The 19926-nt window shown below is 52.0% G+C and overlaps 1 protein-coding gene across 2 annotated transcripts in view; it reads right to left on the bottom strand.

The window, feature by feature from the left end:
* Positions 1-19926, bottom strand: part of KIF2C (kinesin family member 2C) — a 33185-nt gene that overhangs the window by 5646 nt on the left and 7613 nt on the right. Inside the window, exons 3-18 of one of the 2 annotated variants that reach the window (XM_019501415.1) lie at positions 16009-16116; positions 15664-15712; positions 13898-13945; positions 12366-12488; positions 11115-11228; positions 10629-10729; positions 9228-9323; positions 7488-7542; positions 7234-7396; positions 6148-6238; positions 4788-4851; positions 4504-4595; positions 4125-4267; positions 2374-2578; positions 1271-1381; positions 193-260 (exon numbers count right to left, since the gene is read on the bottom strand). In XM_019501415.1, coding sequence (XP_019356960.1) covers positions 193-260; positions 1271-1381; positions 2374-2578; positions 4125-4267; positions 4504-4595; positions 4788-4851; positions 6148-6238; positions 7234-7396; positions 7488-7542; positions 9228-9323; positions 10629-10729; positions 11115-11228; positions 12366-12488; positions 13898-13945; positions 15664-15712; positions 16009-16116 — 1631 coding nt within the window. The remainder of the gene's footprint in view (positions 1-192; positions 261-1270; positions 1382-2373; positions 2579-4124; positions 4268-4503; positions 4596-4787; positions 4852-6147; positions 6239-7233; positions 7397-7487; positions 7543-9227; positions 9324-10628; positions 10730-11114; positions 11229-12365; positions 12489-13897; positions 13946-15663; positions 15713-16008; positions 16117-19926) is intronic. The other variant, XM_019501416.1, reaches the window with a different exon arrangement.

Here is a 19926-nt window from a genome sequence, read left to right as displayed (position 1 = left end):
AGGTCCCTTCCAGCCCTAATGTCTACGAAATCTATGAACCTACCCCTGGGACCGGGGAGAGCTAGCACCCGTGTCTCCCCCACGTGAGGTGGAGACCCTGCAGCCTCACAGGCGTGTTGCCAAGGTCAACACAGAACAGCGGTACAGGCAGAACCTTTGCTTGGGGTGAAGCCGCTGCGCGAGAAGTGTTACCTGTCAGCGTATCTCAGGGTGTTCAGGGTGTATTCACAAGAGCTCATGCCAGGTGAAATCATGGCGATCTGCAAATACACGGGAGGTTGTTACAGGCCACGTGGTCTCCTGCCGGCGAGACAATATGGGGCAAACATCCCAGGCAGACGGCTTAGTGACCTGCTGTTTTACAGCCTGGGTTCAGACATGACTTCTTCCTTCTAAAGCTAGGGTGTGAAACTTGGGCTGCATGGATTAGTGGCGGGCTAGTCTGTGGGCTGGATCAGGCCTGCAGATTGTCCCTGCATGCTGGATCCACAGCATGGGGCTGGTTCAGTACAGGTGCCACAGGTAGCTTATGCCCTGGACCAGCCCCCAAACGCCGCCAGCAGCGTGCACCCCAGACCAGCCGTATGCTCCCAGTCCAGGACAGACCCCAGCTGGGACAAACAGGCAGCACTGGGGGCTGGGTGCCAGGGCTCTGTAGACTGGATCTTTGACCCCCAAGTCATTCAATTCCTAGACCTCAACTTAATCAGCTCTTCACCCTTCCTTGCTATAATCCAGGCTCCTGTTGTACGTCGTCTGGCAGCAAGAGACTTCCAAGCTGGGGAAACTGGGTTCTACATCCAGCCCTGCTATTTGCTGGCTTTTTTCGCCTTGGGGAACTGAACTGTGGCACAGCGAGACACCTGCCACCTCTCCACAGGGCCTGGAGTGCAAAGAGCTCCACCAGTTCAGCATTCAGTACTGGTGGGAGCACCTTGCTCCAGTCCCGGTTCCGCTGTCGCAGGCCAGCAGGCACTTAGTAAACTTGTTGGTGTGGGAGCTATTCCTTCTGGCTTCTGCAGGGGGTTGATAACTAAACTCTGAATGCAGAGTGGCTCTTGGTGGCATCAGCCAGAAGGAACTAGCTCAGCTGGGGAAGTTTCCAGGGAAGAAAATTGAATCTTTCACCAGCAAAGATTTGGGCTGGCGTCATTAAGAAAGGTCCGGTCACTTTTAGACACCTGCTTTTCTGAGTGATCAGCTGCCTAAATCCGATAGGTTTAGGAGCTCGAATCAGACACTGGGTTTGTCCACGAAGTGCTGTGCTCACCATGCAGGTCCGGGAGTTGGAGCCTATAAAGGAGTCCCGCAGCACCTGGGTCAGCTTGCTCTCCCGGAATGGCGTGTGGGACTTGTTCTGGCCGAGCGCGCGGATGCACTCCTAGGAAATAAACCATGGGAGCCTCGTCAATGCAGCGTCTCCCGCCAGCACACTGTGGTGCTAGACAGCTGCTGTGGCACCACCCCAAGGGCTCTATCAGGGTCCAGGTCCACTGGGTAGAGACTCTGGCAGTGACACTGTGGCCCCAAAGAGCTTCTCAATCTGCAGGAGCTCCACGCAATGGCTTAACTGCTTTGGCTTTCACACACAGTCGCCTTGAGCACTGCATGGCACTGCTGCTGTCGGGGAGTCCTGCACACCCCTCACCCCTTTCTGCTGTGCTGGGTATGTTCCTACAGTCCTCCTCACAGATGCTTTGTGAACTGGGCTGAACTGCTTCTGCGATCAACAACCAGCATGCAAGAGGAGCAGGGACAGTTTCACGGGAGATGCATAGGGCAGCGACCACTCGGTGCTAAAGCGACCGCAGGAAAGAACAAGGGTCACAGGTCGTGACTCGGTTTCCCTGCTCGACTGGCCAAGAGATCGTTCTCTCAAAGAAATGGGCAGGAATACAGACATCTGACCTGTATAAGACTCCACATGACGGCATAGGGCTGGGAGTCCCAAACTTGCCTCAGACCATGAGAATGGATTCTGAGGGGCCAGCGAGCGTGTCTGTTCTCCTCTGTTTGCAGCTGCTCTTGGTAATGATGCCCAATTGCCAATACCCCAGTAAGCTGGTGTCTAGTTCAGAGGACCTGGCTTTGGCTTCTTTTGTATTTATCCAGATAAAAATAAAAGCTGCCAGAGACATCCCAAGCGTGACAGCATCACCATTCTCTGCCCTCCAACATTACACCGTGACTGCTAACAAGCCACGTGGCTTAAGCGCAGAGACGGGCAGGCCCTTGGAGGACTTTTTTCCTCTGTCTCCGTGTACAAGTGTTCCATAAGAAACTGCTCTGTGCTGGGAAGACTGTGCCGGTCACACTATGCCAAGCCAAGAGGGCGCCCCCATCTAGGCACGGCTCTTATGGGTGACTGCCTACCTTCAGGGCCAGCAGGCTCTTGTTGATCTCTGCCCCTTCCATACGCGTCTGCCGGTCGGCGCTGGAGGTATCCGCACCCCGCTCGTTCCCAGCCAAGTCCACCAAGGAAAACTTGCCGTGAAGCTTCCCACGGCGGCGGAGGAGGATCTGGAAGCAGGCGTGGGACCGGGAGGAGCTGGAGTTCGCAAAGGTCTGCCCAGATGTCCTGCAGGGAGGGATACAAAGACAGGAGGAGTTCAGGAGTCAAGACATCTCTGGGGTGAGCACTAGGAGAGCTGGCCTCAAGTTACACAGCCAGACAGAGAGTGACACGGTCTAGCTGCCTTGCCCGTTATTTCACGCAGGCTAATACAAGATGTGACCAATGCCCGATTCCTGCAGCTCAATTCAATCCACTCCTAACCCCTCCTTCCAGACCCTCCCAAGCCCACCACTCTCTATCCTGGCTGTGCTTTGAACTTCTCATTGACCCATTCAGACCTGGAAGCCGCGCACTGCAGGCTGTCCCTCCCATAGAGGAGTGTTTCTCCTGGGCAGCACTTCTGACCCACCAGGTCCAGGCTCCGGCTCAGCCCCTTGTGCTACACAATGGGCCCCATCACCTCTTTGTTACCAGCCCTTGCTCTCCTGAGGAAGTGGAGTTGGCCCATCACCCCAGTCCTGCACTACAAGTCCTCACAGGGCCTGGCACCAGGGATGGGATCTGCTTTCCCTTGGCCTCTTAAACCAATCCATTCCCCTACTGGCTGTTAGTGGCCAGCCCAAACCCAGCCCGCATCCCTCATGTGTCAGGTCTACACAGTGCAGAGCCCGGTGCGGTTTGCTGCAAACGCACCCGTTAGACTTGCAGGCTGGACTGAAGCTCTTCATAGTTTGCGAGCACTGGAGACTCACCAGGGTCGGTTTGGGTTTGCTACTGGCTTCGGTGAGCATGTATATATTTAGCTAAGAGGCACGTGAGCTACTGAAAGCCCCCCTACCCCCAATCTTCAAATCTCCATAACCGTTACTAGGAAGGGGGTCATATCAGTCAAATCAAATGCTGCTTGCTGCCAAAAGAGATGGTAGGGTCACCTCCCCACCCTTCCCTCAGGGAACTGGGTAAGAAAAAGCTCTACAGATGGGACTGCCTTTGGAAGTAGAGTTTGGAAGTAGGTTTTTTAAGAGCAGTTTGTGCTTCAGCCTCAGAGCACAAGGAGGAGAGGCTCACATCTGGAGTGCAATACCGACTGCCTTCGCCAAAGCAAGCTGCAAACAGGCTGGAAGGGCAATGCGCTGTCCCGGGAGCCTGGCCAGCTGCTGGTTACCATCTCACCTGAGGAGATGCTTCTCACAGCGGCACAGGGCAGACAGCAGCCACACAGGCCAAAAGCCTGAAGTTGTGCTGCCCCTCCTGACCCTAGGGCAAGCAGGGCCTCAGCTCTCGGCTGCCAAGTGAGGTCTGTGCTGCAGCGTGTCCGACAGGCCTCGAGAAGCTCCTGATAGGCAGGTGCTGACCGAGAGGCCTTTAAGGAGACAGACAGAGGCCTCCTACAGGCTTTTCATAAAACAAGCCACCCCTTATAGTATGTGTGCCCTGGCCTTGTACCATACTGACTGATCTTACTCCCCTGGGAACTGAAGGGTGTACTTATCACAGGAGAGTGTTGTTAGCCAACTCCCATCTGAAGCCTGGTCAAGCGGCCAAAGTTATGGATGGTCCAGTTCTAATAGGAGCTAGAAAGAAACTGCTGCTTCCTCTGGAGACAAACCTGCAGGCACTGCCCATCTCGATCATCCTGATGACATCCTCAGCACAGCCGACCTGGTGCTCTTGGAGGCCGACCACCTGGACCTGCTGCTTGCCATCTTCCAGCACCCGGAGCTTTGCCTTCTTGTTCAGTAGGTCGAACACCTGGATTGAAGCACAAAGATGGTTCCTTTCCTTGGGTCCATCTCCCTACCCACGTCTTGAAGGGAAGCAAAGCCCAGTGCCACAGCGGCAGACCAGCAACACATCACCCAAACTTCCCCATTAAATCCTTCCAGAAGCACAAAAGACCCAGCACCCAACAGGGATGTGCAAGCAGGAGGTAAAAAATGCACCAAATACAAATAAGTGATTTAAGTTACAGATATGCAGTGTCTCACCTTCCCATTATAGATTTCAAAGAACGTCACATAGACTTCCAGGCTCAGGTTCCTGTACCGTGACTGGCTCTGGAGGAGGAAGACGTCCCGTGCTAACAGGGAAAGGAGGCAGTAGTCAGCTAGATCACAGACCAGTCCCAGCTGCATCCTTACATATATTTTTATTCGTAAGGACCTTCAAAGGTCTTACAGGCTTCACTATAATAGATATGACCCAAGCACACACGTGTGTACATGCACAGAGACGCACTGGTTTCTAGTTCAAATCCTTAGAAGGAACTTACATGCAAACGCATAGATCCCCTTGGAAGCATTCTGAGCTCTCCCTGAGAAATCTCCTCCCATGGTCTATAAAATAAAGGCAGGTCGTTACTGAGAAGTCAGGCTAGAAAGATACAGCACCCCCCACAATATATTGCACTCTGAGCCATGGACAAACGTAACCTGCAGAAATGGAGATCCCGTCTATAGCATGTGCATGTAAAAACACACCTCATCTCATGCAAGTATTAGGGCCTCTACACCCCTCCAGGACACATGACATGTGATCCTCACACCTCAATGTGTAGGCTGGCACCCTAGTCTCATAGGCTGGGGACTGTAACATGACCAAGATGCCAGAGCTAGGGGTCGTAACATGAAACTAGCAGGGAAGGAGTTTAAAATTGACACCAGGAAGTTTTTTCCCCCCAGTGTGTCACTGATGTGTGGGACTCATTTCCACTAGATGTGGTAGAAGCCAAGAGTGTAGCCAAATTCACCATGGGACTGGACCCATGCTTGGAGGAAAAGGGCATCAGTAGCCATTGAGCCTGGGAGTGAGAGGCATGGCCTCTGCATCAGACCTTAAATGCTGGAGGCTGCAAGGGAGAGAGGAACAGAGGGAAACCCTGCTCAGCCCATCACTCTCCCTCCAGCCTCTGCCACCATGTGACACAGGAGACTAGCCAAGATGGACCTAGGGTCCGACCCAGGACAGGGCAGTGCTTATGCTGTCATACTGAAATGTGCCAATTTGAGACAGAGCCCTGGATAACGGATCCCCCTGCTCTTCACAGGCTGCATGGTTAGAGTCAGCCGTACAACTTTTCCTGCCCACCAAAAGGCAGCAACTGCTGCCTTCCATTGTAGAGTCAACATTATTGGCCCATCTGCTGACAAGTGACCTGTCTCCCCCACGTGCCAATTCAGTTCCAAGTTCAATAACTGTGTCTACAAAACTCCATAAGCCATGAGACGCTCACCAGGCCAGGATCCTCCCTTCCACGTCCACAGGTCTGGGGGTTCAGATACTCTGCCTATTCAGTCAGGCATTCTGTATGCAAGCCCCAGGTCCAGAGACCTGGGAGTTCGGATGCCCCCAGGCACACTTGATCTTAGCCAAGTGGCCTATTGCTGTCATTTTAGAGGATGATAGTTGCATAGTAGGTAGGGTCGGGAGGGACCTGAGCAGATCGTCAAGTCTGACCCCCTGCCGCGGGCAGGAAAGGATGCCGGGGTGAAACGACCCCAGCGAGATGTTCATCCAGCCTCCTTTTGATAAAAGAAGAAGATGCAGTTTCTAGAGGAAGTCACTTAGGAGTAACATAGCATTGCACCAGGTAGGTTGGGACAACTAGAGACACTGCAAACCCAAGCACTTACATGCGTTTTGCCACTGCCCGTTTGGCCATATGCAAAACACGTGGCCTTCCCGCCCTCAAAGATCGTCTGCACGAGAGGCCTTGCGGTGAACCTGGGAATTCAGAACACAAAACCTAGAGCTCAGTGGGGGCAGATGACAGGACACTGAGCAATGGGCTCCAGCTACAGCAAGGGAAGTTGAGGTTAGATATTAAGAAAACACTCTCTCCCATGGAGGGTCATAAAACACTGCAACAGGCTCCCCAGAGAGGTGGTGGAGTCTCCATCCTTGCACGTGTTTAAGACCCGGGTAGACAAAACCTTGGTTGGGATGATGTAGCTGGGGCTGGTCCTGCTTGGAGCAGGGGGCTGGACTAAATGTGACCTCCTGAGGTTCCTTCCAGCCCTCATTGTCTGTGATTATGTGACTCTATAAAGACAAAAGTAAAGCACAGTGGAGGCCATTTCCTCCCAGGAATCCCAACAAAACAAACGATGCCAGGAGTTAAAAAAACACTCAGGGTCAGGCGGATGCTGCATTGGGGTCAGGAAGGAATTTCCCCCCTGGTCAGACTGGTATGGACTGGGATGGGGTCAGGGCAGGGGGGTTGATTTCTTCTGTGGCAGGGGCATGGCCTCTGCCTGGGATCTCTTGAGTGTATATTAACAAAGTTTGGAGCAGCGGGACATGAGCTGCCGTGGTCCCCTGCTTTCCCCGTGGCAGGTCTGGGTGCGATGCCTTGTGTTGTGTCAGGGCTGACTAGTTCTGCTAAGAGTCTGGGCAGTAGATTTCTATGGGATGGTTTGGATAGGGCTGGGCCTGCGTGGGGTGGAGGGCTGGACCAGATGACCTCTGGAGGGCCCTTCCAGCCCGATTTCTCTTGGACTATGACTGAAACTTCACTAAGAGCCTTAACGGACGTACAGTCTGCTGGTTTCTAACCAAATCAGGGGTAGTCAGATGTGACCGTACAAGCACCTGTAGATCGAATGCCCCTAACTACATAACCAGAGACAGCTGCTTTCAGTTGACTCATGAGACAGACTACATCTCATGGTGGAGACAGACTAAGTCGTCTGCCTCCACCAAGTGGCAAAGTCCATTACCTATACACCATCTCGTTGGAGGCCGTTTCATCAAATGAGTAGTCAAATTTGAAGGCTTGGTTTTCCAGGTACTTGGTGAGGTCCACCTTCAACTTGGGCTCGTGCACCAGCAGGACGTTCTTGCTGGGAACTGTGATCACGTCACATTCCTTCTTGAGACGCTCTGTTGAGGGCAATGTTCGGTACGTCATGCGAAGAAGGCCATGTCCAACCCCGCTCAAAGCACAGGGCAGACTTCACCCATACACACTTACCTTGCTTATTGAGGGGCCGCTTCCTCACACAGACACAAATCCTGTGTTCTTCTATCTGGAGGAGAAGGATGACAGGTTACCAGAGACCGAGCAGACAGCTCCAGGACTCCCCAGTCATGTATGTGCTGTCTCAGGCTGAGCCTATGCCATGGAGTAGCTGCTGCTCAAACTATGGCAGCAGTGCTCAGGCAATGGGGCTGCTGGGGAGGACACAGCTTTGCTGGAAAGAACTTTTCTGCTGCTCGAGATTCACCTGCTCCTGAAAAGCGACAGCCGCTCTGCTGCGTGATCCCTTCCAACCAAGCCCTGCCAGCAGCCATCCATCATGAGAGACTGATCCAAAAAAGAGGAGCTGTTTTTTGCAGCCACTGGGCTGAATTCAGCCCATACAAGACTCCACAGATTCGGTAGCCCATAAGGGCTGGCTTTGATCCTATCGGTTTGCAGGCAGTGTGGGGGGGAGCTGACTAGAGGAAAGCGCTAGCCAAATGCCTGTGGCTTGTACAAACATGATGCTGGCTGTAGATCGCAGAATCATAGAAAACCAGGGTTGAAGAGAGCTCAGGAGGTCACATCTAGTCCAACCCCTGCTCCAAGCAGGACCAGTCCCAACTACATCATCCCAGCCAAGGCTTTGTCTACCAAGGTCTTCAAAACCTCCAAGGATGGAGATTGCACCACCTCTCTGGGTAACCTGTTCCAGTGCTTCACCACCCTCCTAGTGAAAGTTTTTCCTAATATCCAACCTCAACTTCCCTTGCTGCAGCTTGAGCCCATTGCTCCTTGCTCTGTATCTGCCCCCACTGAGAACAGTCCAGCTCCATCCTCTTTGCAGCCCCCTGCAGGGAGATGAACATAAACCAAGAATCCCCCTCGGTCTTCTCTTCTCCAGACTGAATCAGCCCAGTTTCCTCTCCTCACCAGTCATGACCCCCAACCCCCAAACCATTTTGTTGCCCTCCGCTGGACTTTCTCCAATGTGTCCACATCCTTTCTGTAGTGGGGGGACCACAACTGGACACAGGACTTCAGATGTGGCCTCCCCAGTGCTGAACAGAATCACTGCCCTCGATCTGCTGGCAGCGCTCCTCCCAGTGCAGCCCAGGATGCCGGTAGCCTTCTTGGCAACTGCTGGCTTCTGTTCAGCTTCTTGTCCCCCGTTCCCCCAGGTCCTTTTCTGCAGAGCTGCTGCCCAGCCAGTTGGTCCCCAGCCTGTCCCAGTGCATGGGACTGCTCCGTCCTAAGTGCAGGACTTTGCACTTATCTTTACTGAACTGCACAAGATTTCTTTTGGTCCAATCCTGCCTCGCAGGAGATGCCTTTGCCCCAATCACCCGTTATGCAGCTTGCTGCGCAGCAATGGAACACTACATGTGGTGGTCTGGAGTACAGCTTTGTCACCCCAGCCTGAGTCCAACACAAGAAGATCACTCCAGCTATCTGGGTGTTTAATGAAAGCTCGAGCAACTCCAGAGGTGATGCAACCCCCTTCACTGCTTTGTCCACTGACCTGGTTTGAACGTTACCCTTAATGTTTAGCCCACAGCTCTGGTGCAATAGAAACAAGCTCAGCCAGTCGAGCATGGTGGGACTCTGTTCTAGCTCGTCCATACTTCTACTAAGTTACGCTAAGCAAGGCCAACGTTTCTGGCCAGGTTGTAGCCCCAGCCACAGCCACAGCATGATGAAAGGTAGACTCCCGTGGTATTTCCATGGCAGTTGGTGCCAATATCAACTCACCGGATCATCCATGGATATGGGCCGACAGGCCAAAGTCGCTTGGACTTCTTTGATCATTCGTGCAAATTCCCAGTTCGGGCAGCTGCTGTCGAATTCCTGCGGGTCAATGACAGGCAATAAGGTACTTCAGCTGCTACAGGCCACAGCCAAGAGGGTGTCAAATACCAACACTAGGTGCCCTGGTCTGTAGAGGAACCCCATGGTGCTGCAAATCACCTGCTGGAACATTTAAGGCCAGGCAGGGAGACTTGTCCCATGCAGCAGGAAAGACAGCTTCCAAGGAGCTCTGCAATTGCATTCTGCTGCTGTTCCTCCTCACTGCCTACATCCACTTCCCTCCACCAAGACACCTGAGATTTCCCACTTCCAGCCCACTGCTGCCTCACGGTACCACCACATCCAGCGTGCTGGCCCCGTACAAAGCACAGCACAGCACAGCAACACTGGAGTTGGCAAGGGCTCCACCATGCTGACAAAGATGCCACACTATAGAAAACTAAGGACAGTCAACCCAGCATTGAGCCAGCTCCCTGCTTTTTCTAGGGCCATGATTCTCAGCCAAGGTATTGCGGTATGATGGGGTGCCTGGAGATCCTTTCAAGAGTGCCAAGCAGTGTTTGCACTGTTAGGATTCACAAGATAACCCCAGATTTCATTTAGGAATCTATATTGCTAAAGTCATTCTGCCCGGCTAGGGCTTGCTCAGCTCTTTGCAATGGGAGAATTCCTCTAATATTTTTTTCTGTAGTCAAAAAAAAGGAGTGAGAACACAGAGCTGGCATTTCCCAAGGGGTGTCTTGTATTTAAGAGGTTGAGAACCACTGATCCAGGGAGGATAGCAGGAGAATCCTGCACCAGCAGCTCTCCCTTGTGAGGTTTCATCTGGCCAAGAGAAGAGAGGCCATGCAGTAGGAATCTAGCACGGTCTACAGCCTCATTATCTGGTTACAAGCTCTGTAACCATATAACTAGCTCAGCTTGATCTGCCTGCCCTGCGATGAGGTTTGCCAGCAGCCTGCCTTATGCCGTCAACAAGCTCCAGAGCTGCACTTGGCACCAGGCTGCTTTCTAGGGCTAGCAGTGGTTAGTAGAGTTAGCTCAGCTCAGAGACCCAGTGGAGCCAGGTGGAGTCTACTGGCGCAGCAAAACACCTGCAAGAACATTGTGAAGCTCCACCTGCTGCAGCGATCCCTGGACCGGCAGAAAAAAAAATGGTCAGGGAATTAACAACCCTCCCCCAACGTCCAAAAATCAACTACCTGAGATTCCTAAAGAGATTCTATCCACGAGAAGAACCCTTTAAAGAGTGCAAAGTGATCCAAAAAACCCACGTTCGATATCCAGCTTGCCCAATATGCATACGCTAACCCGGTTTCTCCGTTCACTCTGTTTTATAAGCACCTGTGCCCGTTTCGTCCTGATCTCACTGTTCTGAGCTCTCTTCTCTTCCCTCTTGTTCTTCATCTTCTCCATCTCTTTCACGATATTAGATTTCCTCCGAACTGGGAAAAAAAGGACATATCCATCACCCCTGAAAAGCAGTCCCGACTGAAAAGAACCCCCCACCCTTTGTCTAGGCCTAGGTTAATGACATCCCATTTGCACAGGACCCTATCTTCTAGACAGCAATCCTTTGGTGGGTTCTGCTTTCAGTGCTGCCTTCCCAGAAGACATCTACTTTGAGAAACCAGTTCGAGAGCCGGCACGTCCAAACAGATGTAGGTTGACAGCAAAATGACATTTTAACTGGAAGCAACCAAGGGGTGTTTTCTCACCCCTAAGGCACTCTTAAGTGAAGGTTGCCTCGAGTATAGGAAAACCAAGCCCCAACAGATGCTGCTGCAATGCTGATCAACAAGCCCACCCTCCTCCCACTGCTCCCTGTACCTGGATACGAGGAAGAGCTGCTCCTGGCAGGGGGCAGATGCTCTTCCACCATTTCGTTTGCTAGCGAGGATTCTGTAGCGCAACGCTGCCTGCTAACCCGGGTTCGACTGATGGCTGAAGGGAAGTGCAGCAATGGAAGAGCATTGATCAGGCCTCAGAAGCAAGGACAGATGGTTTCCGTGTGCAAAACCCAGAGGGCAGAGAGGGTTCAGGGAAAGGGGAAGAGAAAAGAGGTTTGTGCCATGAGAGTTTGGGCCAAACAACAAAGGGCACAACCATAAAAAAGCACAAGGGCCATTCTCACCCGTGCTAGGGCAGGGGGTGACAACCCTTTATGAGCAGCAGCCGTGCGAGCTGAGCTCGTTCCAAAGCAGGCCATGACACTCATGACCCAGCGGCTGCTCCCCTGCACCGCTCAAGTCCTGGCTCCACGGGCCGTGTGACATCACTTAGCAGGCCGGGTCCGACCCATGGGCTGTAGCTTGCTGACTCCCACGTTGGGGTACTGCAGAATTCAGGTGCAAGACTGGCCTTTATGCTGCTGTACAACTCATTTATAGGGACACGCTGCCTTCAGTTTAACAACCACGTGGCATTTTCATGTAGCCCCCCAGGCTCCCACCCAGCTGCCACTTGCTCCATCACTCTGGCTGCAGCTGCAGCAGCAGCAGCAGGGGTCTCCAGGCTCCCCACTCTCTCCCTCAGCTGCTGCTTCCTGCCCCCATCCCAGAGGGCTGGGGCAGGGCGGCACAGCCTGTGATACTAAGGGACCTGACAGCCTGGAGCACCCGTGCTCACTGAAAAAAGCAGAAGAGAGGACATAGCCTGTGACCAGGGAGCTGAGGGTAAGGCCAGGGCATGGGGAGTGCAGCAGCAGGGGTGCCTGCCTGTGCAGCCTCCGGTGGCTTAGAAGTCAGACAACCCTGCTTTAGGCAACAAGTGTATTAACGGTGTGATCACATAGCATCATTAGCTGCCTGTGCACCTGCAGTCTTCCCCTGGCCAGCCAGAGGTCTGCCAAGCCCAAGAACTGCAGCTAGTGACACTTGGTTATGCAGCCCTGATAAACTGACATCAGGTTTACTCCTGGGCGTGTGAACTATTGGCAACATTTACCTCCGTCGCATGAGGAGACTCTGCTAGCTGCCTCGAGACCCTCATCAATGGGCAGAACCTGCTTTCCAGCCGGGCACCAGCCTCTCACAACCCGTCCCGCCCTGCATGCAAAGCATTTACCAGCTGGCCACTCACCCGGAGCTGCCGCAGCGTTTCTTGCTTGCATTGAAGTGGAAGGATCCACCTCCATCTCATTTTCTTGGAGCCTGCCCTGCGCCTCTGTGATGACAGACATCCTGGTGACTCTCCCACGCACGGCTGCGAGGACAAGGAAAACGAGGTCAGTGTTTGTGGGCACTGGGCATGGAAAAGGCCCGCGTAGCACACGGCAGTACAGAACCTAATGTGGTTACAGCAATGGCGGCAGCATCTTGGAGGCTTTAGAGAAGTGAGGGAGGTGCAGTGGTGAGCCAGCCAGGCAGCTGGGTGAAAGGTGCTCATGGGGGTGCCAGCAGCGGAAGACAAGACCACTCAGATGGGACCTGCAGACCCGAGGGACCCCCTCCCTTGTCCCACTTGGCTCAGAGAATGCCAGGATTCATTAGCTGCAGTTCACGAGCTGCCATTCACCAAGGGGGCAATTCAGAGGCTCAGGGTACTGGGAATCGCCCACAGAGCCTCGCACATACAGGCTGGCAGATGGGCTCTGTGGTGACGAAGGGGCTGCAGTCCAGCAGCTGAAAGGAGCATGGCTCTCTTGGCAACAGGCCTCCCCTGCCCAGATGTGCCCCACCACCTGGCATCCTTGAAGTCCTTGTGCTGTCATTCTCCTTCAGCAGCCAATGACTGCCCCTCTCGCTCTCCTGCCAGGTCTGGCATGAGGAAGCTGCTCCGGGGAAGCACTGTGCCCATCACCACTGCTGCAGCAATGCCCCCTTCACTTAACAGCTGTGGAGTTACTGCCTCTGTGATAGCACTGCACTGCCCCAACAAGCTACTGGATAAATACAAGGAACATCCTCATGCTCATTCAAGACAGCAGCCAGCTTCCTACTTGGAGGAGTTCCGGGAGCTTCTCAACACTGGTGCCTTGGCTTAGGATTAGGATTGCGTCAGAGACCCTCGCAGGGAGCCCAGCCTGGGCAGCTGCACCTGCCTTGGGCTTCTGGCTGAAAAGCACTGCCCAGCTAGTTGACCAGCTTGCCTTCCTGAGCCAACAGGTCTGAGCTAGCCTGCTGCGGCCAGCCTCCTGGTCCCCGCTCCATCCCCGGACTCCAACTTTGGACCCATCTCCTGACCCTGCTTGGCTCTGTTCTTGGTTGATAACTTGGCATCTGATTCCCAGACACTGCCCCTGGCTCATGCTGTGGACTCCCCCTGGATTTCCTTCCAAATCTGGTAATTTGGCTCCTGAACTCTAACCCAGCTTCTGGCTCCTATCTTCCCTCAGTGACCTAACCCCTAGGCCACACTGCCTATGATCTGGCCCCTTCAGACTGTTTGGCAAAGCAAGCATATCAGACTGACAGTCTGCAGTCTAATCTTGGATACCCCATCTGATTGACCAATAATGATGCTGAAGCCAGAGTCAGACCCCTCCCCATTTGCACGTGAAGAATCAAGACTCCTTCCCCAGGTTTATGATTAGCAAGCATTCTGGGTAAGCCCTCTCCACAGCATTGGCAGCTGTGCCTGTGAAACATGCAGACCTCATCAGACCCCTTTACCTGGCAGCTGCTGGTCAGGTTCAGAGACCGTAGGTGTCACTTTTGCAACTTTAGGGACAAAACAGAAGGAGATGTTCATCACAATTGGAAAGAGGAGATGCCACGCATCGCAAGGCACCATTTCCAAACCCAGGCTCGCCAGAGAGCTGGGCAGGAAGGCCACTCTGCTACAGAAAGAAGCTGCATTCAGAGGTGGGGGCAGATTTGGTTCATGGGGTTCTCACAGTACAGGCCACTGCAAAAAGCTTCCAGAATTTACAAGCTTTGGGTTTGAGGCAACGGGGCCCACTGCACCCTGAGGGACTCCTGTTTCCTTATAGAGCTGTAATACCCAAAGCTGGGATTCAGCTTGCTCACCTTTGTGCTACAGGGCTTGAAACAAGGTGAACTCAAGTGGTCTCGAGTGAGATGTGTTGGAGCTAAGGGAAGGCTGAAAACACCCTGCTCTGCGAGCTGGCCTTGCACTTGGAGATGGGGACCGCACGTAGACCACATGCCCAACAGTCACAGGTCTCTGCTCCAGAAGAGCAGTGGGGAGCTTGGGATGGCACATCCCACCTGTCAGGGACTGGCTGCAAAGCCCTTTGTTTCTTCAGCTGGCCATTCGCTTCCAGGAACGGAGCTGCCCAGACAGTCGCTGCTGTGCCCCAAGATACCAACCAGTCCCCAAACTTGATGGAGCAGTCTAGGTTTAAGGCCATTACGGCTGCTGTGACAGATTCACACTGGTCCTGCCCTGCAAGTCACCTTTCCCCTCCAGCATCACACAGGACCGAGGGGCAGGGCAGTGCTCACAGCATGGACTCTCCAAAGAGGACAAATGGTGGCCAACAGGAGGCTTGCATGAACATGGGAATTTCTTCACCCCATCTCTGCCCCTCTCAGCAGCACCCGCTTCCCCTTTCCTCATCCTTTGTATTTAACAGCCCAGCTCAGGTTAGAGGTGGGCAGGGCTAGGACCAGCTTGTAGGTAGTCAACCCCTGCTCTAAGCTGCCAACATACTGTGCCTTCTGCCCGTACATGTGAAGGGGGGGAGTAGGCCTAACTGATGCCCTGCCAAGGCAGGCAACCTTGCAGGGACCGCTCCTCTCCATCTTTTCACACCACTCTCCTCTGCTAAAGTCTGTCCCCAAACCATTTTGGTCTGTGAGCTCAGAGGCTCTGACCTACACAACATTTGTGCACACGTTGGCTAGTCTAGAAAGCCCAGCAAGAGCCAGGCCTCCACTATTTTCTTAGCCGACTGTTCAACAGATGCACGTCCCCTTTTCACTCCTAGTGTTTTCTTTTTGCTTCCATTTTTCTCCCCCATCTTATAGCTCAAAGAAGGTAGCCCTTTCCCTGCTCCGGAGGGCTCCATAGCACCCACTTCCCTTGCACTGGAGAATGGATTGGAACTAGCTGCTGTAAGAATTTGCTTGTAACTTGTGAGTGGAACAGATTAAGTGAGAGCTATGGGAAAAGGCAAGTGACAGCTTACCAGCCCTCCAGTTTGTGTGCTTGCTCACCCACAGAAGCACTAGAGCAGCCTGCTGGCAGAGGGCCTGCACTGGGGCATGAAGGCATCTGAACCCTCTTAAAGGTAATCAATGTACTCAAAGCCTTGTGACTTCTGAACTGAATCTGTAACATTATGTAGGTATCAGCACAAGATCTTGATAATCAGACTGCAGAGACTGGCTTTTGTTGGATCACATTTCTGACACAGGACAAATAGCAGCAGTTCCCAGGACTACAGGAGAGGAGTGGAATCAGACAGTCTTACCTTCGCGCAGGGCAGGGATTTTTGACGATGTTGTTCTTCGCTTGAATGTCTGCAATAAGCAATAGACTGCAGTCACCAAGGGGGATAAGTTCCTAAATCACGTACCACACCTGCGTGTTAGGACAGTGTCACTTACTTAAAAGTGCTCCTTGTCTATTTCAAATGGTAGAACACTCCACAAACCCACCCCACTATAAACCCTACCTGTATATCCATAGGGTTAAAGGGTCAAAGTAGACTTCAAGAAGCAAATACTTATTTTGCTACAGAGGCATTTACATCTCCACCTGCCCCTGCTTGAATTTCAGCACCATGATAAAGTCTGAAGCATTTGAGAGCACTGACCTGGACACCTACATTCTCCTGCAGAGGAAAGTTCTCTTTCACCTCAGAGGGACTAGGAATTTCTTCGACAATCTCAGGATTTATAGCTATTACATCATTAATCTCAATCTAGAAAGGCAAAGACAAGGGTCAGAGAGAAAGGAAAAAAAATTTCCACCAACAAAATGGTAAATATCATAATGCCCCTTTACAAATCCAGGGCACATCCACACCTTGAATGCTGTGCCCAGTTCTGGTTCCCACACTTCAGAAAGGATAAGCCAGAGAAGGGCAACAAGGATGTATGGGGGGACTTCCACATGAGGAGAGACGAGAGCAGGCCTGTCCAGTTTAGAGAAGAGATACTCGAGGGGAGACATAGTGAGAATTACAAAATACTAAATGGCAAAGAGAAAGTGAATAGGGATTTATTATTTATCATCTCTCTCGATACAAGAGCCAGCGGTCGTAACATGAAATGAGCAGGCTGCAAGTTTAAAACTAACACCAGGAAGTGCTTTTTCAACCACTGTGGAATTAAAGGATGGGACTCATTGCCACCAATGTTGCCAAAGCTGACATTTTAACCAGATTCAAAAAGGGACTGGATGAATTCTTGGAGATAAGTGGCATTAGTATCTATGGAGCTCAGGAGTGAGGGGCACAGGCTCTGAATCAGAACTGCCTGAACCCTAAATGCTGGAGGCTGCAAGTGGGAAAGAAACAATGGGAAAAACCCCGCTCAGACCCAGTCACTCTCCCTTCCAGCCTCCGTGCTCTGCCACTGTGTGATGCAGGGCGCTGGGCAAGACAGGCCTGGGGTCTGACCCAGCACACAGCACATCTCATGTTCTGAGCTGTGATGGAAGACTTAACAGCCAAATACCAGGCTTAAACAGATCTGAGCCACCCACCTGCTAGATGAGGAAATTACGGCCTGCTCTGACTAACAACATAGCATTTTAAATCCTGCTCCAACAGTCTGAAATTTAAAAGAAATGGGGTTTTGTTTTACTGTTTTTTCTACCAGGACCTGCCAGTCAGGAGCCACCGGCACTTCTGGAGAGATGGGCAGGACAGGCTCAGCACTAGCTGGTTTAATATCTAGGGCAGGGGTGGACAAAATATGGCTCGTGGGCTGTACCCAGCCTGCCAATCAATCCTATCCAGCCCACCAGCTGCTGCCAGGAGCCTGAGAAGGGAAGGCTGTGCCCCGTGCCGCTCAACTGCAGCGTGCCAACTCCTCCACCCCACCCCAGCTTCCTGTTGGCTCTGCAGGTGTTGGCATCCCCCCGCCCACCCAGCCCAAATAATTGCCCACCCTTGCTCTAGGGGCAGATCTTAGCAAACCCCAGTCACTGCATGATTTTTGCTCCCAGAGAGTGATGCAGGGTTCCAGAAACCCTAAATCCAGGAAACAGCTACTTACACTGAGCTAAATGGAGGACCAAGGTTTAATCTAAGAGCATTTTTTGGACTCCCTCCAGCTGGCTGGAAGCAAGCATGTAAAGTGCTTTCACTTCAGCCCACCTGCTTGACACAGCAGCGACATCATAATCCTGCACTGACAACATTCTCAGCTTTGGAAAAGCGTGATGTCACAAGTGTCCTCAGGGCAGGGGGAAGAAGTGGGGAAAGGATCTGAGAGGATGAAGACTTGGCCATACTGGCTCCTATTTCTAAATCTCCACCTTTTATCAACAGCACAGTGCCAACTTTCAGAGAGTCCATATGCACAGTGCTTGGATGATATATTACTGCAACCTCCGCAGAAATTCAGCTACCCTTGACATTAAAAACAGCACCAATGCTGCACAGAAAGTTCCTATTTTATACAGTCTTTTTAAAAGGCATCACTGGATAAAAATAAAGGCCATACAAAGAGCAAAAAGTCATCATTTAAGCCTGCCAGACAAGTGAAATGGTGCATTATCACCATGCACGCAAAGAAAATTAAAGTACCTATCAAATTTTATGGATTAGACCTCACCTAAAATTAGTCCACTTGAAAATGAAATGGTGTGATGTGCATTCACGCAGGTGGGTGCAGGTTTAGTGCATTTGAGAACTGCCAGCTCTTTCTACAGGCTGCCTGTATGCAACCCATACAGGGTTCAAAACAAGTCCCTTTACTCCTGGAACTGGTCCAACTAAAAATCAATTATATTTACGGAGACAACTATTGGTTATTCGGAAGCTTATGACTCATTAAGTACTGTATAATTAAGGATTTTCTCTGACTACATCCCTTGTCAAAGATCTACTTCTGAGCACTGTGAAGGGTCACATCACACTCACGGATGCAAGAAACTGGAGAAGATGACATCAGGGTCGCTCCTTTTCCCCTTGTTAAAGCCTGGCCTCGCAAGCTCAGTCTGAGGGTCACGGATTCTTGCCACCCAGCTCATCTTTAGAGAGCAAAATAATAGATTGCCAATATCACGTGCCCTCAGCAAAATTGGTGGGTCTATACGAGTATGACAGAGGGTCTAATTTGGCTGGCAAAACCTGGATTGATGGGGATCAGGCAGGATATGCCAAGAACCCAATTCCCTCTTTGAGGCTTTGCCTTCTCCTTCAGGCCTCCACCTGGCTGGCGTGCTTTGTCTTCTGCCTGTGTGCACCCCAGCAGTGTCTCAAGTGCCAGGTAATGCAATTAACAGCTGGAATCCAGCCCAAACACGAGCCAAGCCCCTTTCTGTTGCAGACCTATTTGACTTCCAAGAAACTAGAAATGTCAGCACAGCACTACATTTCAGGGTGGTTTTAATGCAGGACATGTCGCATCGTCAAAAACAACAAACTCAACTCACCATGACATATGGGGGGCTTCTTGGAGGAAACCTGAACAGATTGTTAGGATGACAGAAAAGTATCGCCAGAAGGGACCTCACGAGGCCTGCTCAAGGCAGGATCTTCCCGGACTCACCCATCCCAGCCACGTGTCTGTCCAACCTGCTCTTGAACGTTTCCAAGGATAGAGATGCCACAACCTCGCCGGACAGCCCATTCCAGTGCTTGACCCCACTCAAAGTCAGAAAGTTCCTCCTCATCTCCAACCTCAATTTCCCCTGCTGCAACTTGAGGCTGTTGCTCCTAGTCCTGTCCTTTACAGTCGCAGAGAAAAGCCCATTTCCATCCTCGCTGTCATTGCCCTTCAGGGATCTGAAGACTTATCAACCCCTCACCCCAGTCTTCTTTTCTCCAGGATAAATAACAGGAGCTCTTTCAGCCTTTCCTCGTCAGTCTTGCCTCCCAGGCCCCTAATCATTAGACGCACTGAGCAGCCACATGAAGCTGCTAAACTCATGTAAAATAGGACTTGCCAAGTTCAGCAGTGCCAGCTCACAATGCAAAATGGAAACCCACCATCCTATCAACTCCCCAAGACTTAATAGCACTATAACACCGCTTCAAGGAAGAAGTCACGATGCAGGGACACCTGTAATTGTACAACACAAGAGAGAGGTGAAAGCAGATACATGTAAATTAATAGTAATTTAGATGTATTCTCTCAACTCCCTATAGTCTTATTACAGAAGGCAATGCTCTTTTCCAGTCCATGACAAATGTGGTAAGCATCATCTTCCAGGAGCAAACATAGATTCATCAATGCTAGGGTTTCATAGTTGGTAGGGTAGGGTCGGAAGGGACTTGAGCAGATCATCGAGTCTGACCCCCTGCCACGGCAGGAAAGAGTACTGGGGTCAAACGACCCCAGCAAGGTGTACATCTAGCCTCCTCTTAAAGACCCTCAGGGTAGGAGCCAGCACCACTTCGCTTGGAAGTTGGTTCCAGATCGTAGCTGCCCTGACAGTGAAGTCGCACCTACTGATGTCTAACCTGAATCTCCCCTCTGCCAGCTTGCGACTGTTATTTCTAGTCACTTCTGGTCATGCTCGGGGGAACAGGGACTCCCCCAATGCCTGCTGATCCCCC

Source organism: Gavialis gangeticus, unplaced genomic scaffold (assembly GCF_001723915.1).
Source record: "Gavialis gangeticus isolate Ggan-Ray unplaced genomic scaffold, GavGan_comp1, whole genome shotgun sequence".
Taxonomy (NCBI): Eukaryota; Metazoa; Chordata; order Crocodylia; family Gavialidae; genus Gavialis; species Gavialis gangeticus.
This window is presented reverse-complemented; position numbering and strand designations above follow the sequence as displayed.